This window comes from Prosopis cineraria, unplaced genomic scaffold (assembly GCF_029017545.1).
Source record: "Prosopis cineraria cultivar Desert tree isolate PC_DT_omini unplaced genomic scaffold, ASM2901754v1 PC6, whole genome shotgun sequence".
Classification (NCBI taxonomy): domain Eukaryota; kingdom Viridiplantae; phylum Streptophyta; class Magnoliopsida; order Fabales; family Fabaceae; genus Prosopis; species Prosopis cineraria.
This window is the reverse complement of record NW_026555337.1, coordinates 8,139,922-8,143,021: the sequence shown is the minus strand read 5'-3', so window position 1 is coordinate 8,143,021 and position 3,100 is coordinate 8,139,922. Positions and strand designations below refer to the sequence as shown.

The 3,100-nt window shown below is 39.0% G+C and overlaps 1 protein-coding gene and 1 pseudogene across 1 annotated transcript; both read left to right on the top strand.

Moving 5' to 3' along the window:
- The first annotated feature begins 663 nt into the window (after positions 1-663).
- On the top strand, positions 664-1,443 carry LOC129313298 (receptor-like protein kinase THESEUS 1). Its single transcript, XM_054956256.1, has one exon. The coding sequence runs from the start codon at positions 664-666 to the stop codon at positions 1,441-1,443; it is 780 nt and encodes a 259-aa protein (XP_054812231.1).
- Positions 1,444-1,495: 52 nt separating this feature from the next.
- Positions 1,496-2,786, top strand: LOC129313296 (receptor-like protein kinase THESEUS 1; annotated as a pseudogene).
- Positions 2,787-3,100: the final 314 nt, after the last annotated feature.

Sequence of the window (3,100 nt, the reverse complement as noted above, 5' to 3'; positions counted from 1 at the left end):
TTAAAATATTATTCATTTAATATAACTTTATATATGAAATACTGCTAAATAGAAAGAGAGAATGCAATAAAAAGGAAAGGATAATATTTAAACAATTATAATTAGTACAACCTTATTTTTAATCAAACTACCTTTTTTTTTAACCAAGGATAATATCTTATTAATATATACACCAGTATTCAAAAGGCCAATTCCTGCTCAGCTTCTTGGCACATTCAAGCCCCTCCTTTGGTCGTTTTGGAAATATTGGATTTGATAATCTAGAAATGGAGTAGGTCCGCACACACAAACGTTTGGTAGGACTTTTCACCTGGATTAGGTACTTTCATGCAATTAATCAAGTGCCACGCATCGAATTACCATCCTTAATTATTTGTAGAGGGCTCAGAAATTCTGATATATCTTGCCTTTTTCCTCGGTCACATTTAACTCTCCTAAGACGCTTTTTTAAAAAAAAAAAATTATGATAACTATCTTAAGACTCTCACCGTAGACTAAAATGAAGACTTTTTTCCAAAGAGATAATCATCACTACTATAAATTAGAGAAATCGTTCGAGCATATTGACGCATACATAGATTGAATATGATGAACCTCCAGATTTATTACTCTCTCATTCTTCTTCTGTACATAATCCATTCATCCACCTCTACATCCACACACATGCCATCTCTTGATAACTATTTGATTGCTTGCGGTTCTCCTCAAAACATTACTCATCATGGTCGAACTTTTCTTCCTGATTCTCAACATCCCTCTGTTAGATCTGATTATGAACATTCTGATTCTCTATCTAATTCTTCTATCTCTGTCTCTCCGATTTACCAATCTGCAAGAACTTTCACAGCCTCAGCTTCTTACAACTTTGACGTCAACCACAAGGGCTGGCATTTCATCCGACTCTACTTTCATCCTCTTTCTGAACGGTTAGCTTCTGTCTCATTCAGTGTCGTCACTGAGACCCATGTTCTTCTTGATAGCTTTAGATTCAACACTTCTGATAATAAATCTTACTCATCGTTCAGGGAGTATGCGATATATGTGAATACTAACCTTTTAATCCTCACTTTTGTTCCTTCTAGCGACTCCGATATTGCATTTGTGAATGCCATTGAGGTTCTTTCTGTCCCAGACGAGATATTCTCTTTTAATCATACCTTATCTTTCCCAATGTTCAAAGATGTTTCTCTTGAAACCATGTACCGCTTGAACATGGGAGGTCCCTCTTTTGTCCCTTGTCAAAATGACACTCTTTTCAGAGTTTGGGAAGAGGACGATAAGTACCTCAAGCACAATCCTTCAGCTCTTAATCTTTCTGTGAACCCACACTCCGCAAAAGCCTTTCGAAAAAAACATGTCAAGCGCGTCCAATTTGACTTGGGTCTTCCCTGTCAATCCGAAGTTCAAATACATTCTGAGAATTCATTTCTGCGATATGATTAGCAAGTCCAGAAACAGCTTGTTTTTCAACGTGTACGTAAATTCTGATCTTGTCATGAAAAATCTAAATCTATCAGCATTTGCTCATGATGTTGGCGTTCCATACGTCATCGACTATGTCACCAATATCACTTCTGAAGATTCAGATACATTATTGAGTGTCACTGCCGAAGCTAGCGGCTTTGATCATCAGAGCCTTAAAGCTACGTTGAACGGGCTAGAGATTATGAAGATGAGAAACGCCATGAGAAGCTTGGATGAGCTGTCCTCTCATGATAATAATATAACTCCAAAAAAGTCAGCTTTGAAAATCCCAAAAGTAGCAATAATCCTCTTGAGCAGTTGCATGGCTGCTGCTTCTTTGTTCGTAGGTGCTTTTTATTATTTTTGTCGATGCCTAAGAGCTGGTAGTTCCAAATCCAATAACGGAAATGTAAGACTCAGAATATTCACTTTCCAGGAGATTCAAGAAGCAACCAACAATTTCGATGAGAGATATTATATCGGAAATGGTGGTTTTGGGAAAGTGTTCATGGGACATCTCAAAGATGGTACGAAGGTTGCGATCAAGAGAGCAAACCCTCAATCCAATCAAGGCATTGCCGAGTTCCAGAACGAGATCAAATTCTTATCGAAACTTCGTCACCAAAATCTCGTCTCTCTTCTCGGATACTGCTACGAGGATAAGCAAATGGCTCTGGTTTATGCCTACATGGCAGGTGGGTCTCTCAACAGCCATCTCTACGGGGAAAACGTCGTCGTTCCACTGACATGGAAGCAAAGGCTTGAGATTTGCATAGGAGCTGCAAGAGGGCTTCATTATCTTCACACTGGAGCTTCTCAAAGCATAATCCAGAGACGTGAAGTCAGCGAATATTCTGTTGGATGAGAACTTTGTTGCCAAAGTTTCAGACTTTGGGATCTCACGGAACGGCCCATCTTCTGATAAGTCCCACGTGAGCACTATTGTGAAGGGAAGCTTTGGCTACTTAGATCCTGAGTACTTCAGAACGCAGCATTTAACAGAGAAGTCAGATGTGTTTTCATTTGGAATGGTGCTTCTGGAAGTTCTATGTGGGAGGCCTGCTCTGAATTGTTCTCTGCCAGACGAAGAAAAAAATTTGGCAAGCTGGGCATTAAGCAAAGTCGAAAACGACGAGTCGTCGCTACAAGAGATAATAGAGCCGAGTCTAATTGGGAAGGCGAATCACGAATCTTTGAAGAAGGTGTGGGAATTGGCTAACATGTGCTTGGAGCGAAGGATCAACAGACCAACAATGGGATACATCATGTTATGCTTGCAAGATGCTCTTTACCTTCATCTCAGTACAGAAAGTGAAGCCTAGCTAGTAGCTACTGAAGAAATTGAATTCGTCTTCGTTAATAGTCCAGTTAATTAAATATTGTTGTTCCAGTACGAGTGTGTTTGTGTAGGGTTGGTCATTGATTTGAATTTTTAAATATGGGATGGCCGGTCAGTTGGTTAATTGATAATGTTCGTGCATGCATGTACAGAAGGTGTATATAACTTCCTTAATTGGTGGTTGCGTCTTTTAAATTAGCAACCATGTGTGAGTGCTGTTAACATGTGATGTTTAACTTGTAATTAATGGTAAAAAAAGTCAATTTTATGTTCTCTAATCCCATTTACCGGATGCAT

What these genes read in the sequence shown, in the direction of transcription:
- LOC129313298 (XM_054956256.1), top strand. Translation starts at nt 664, where the DNA reads ATGCCATCTCTTGATAACTATTTGATTGCTTGCGGTTCTCCTCAAAAC.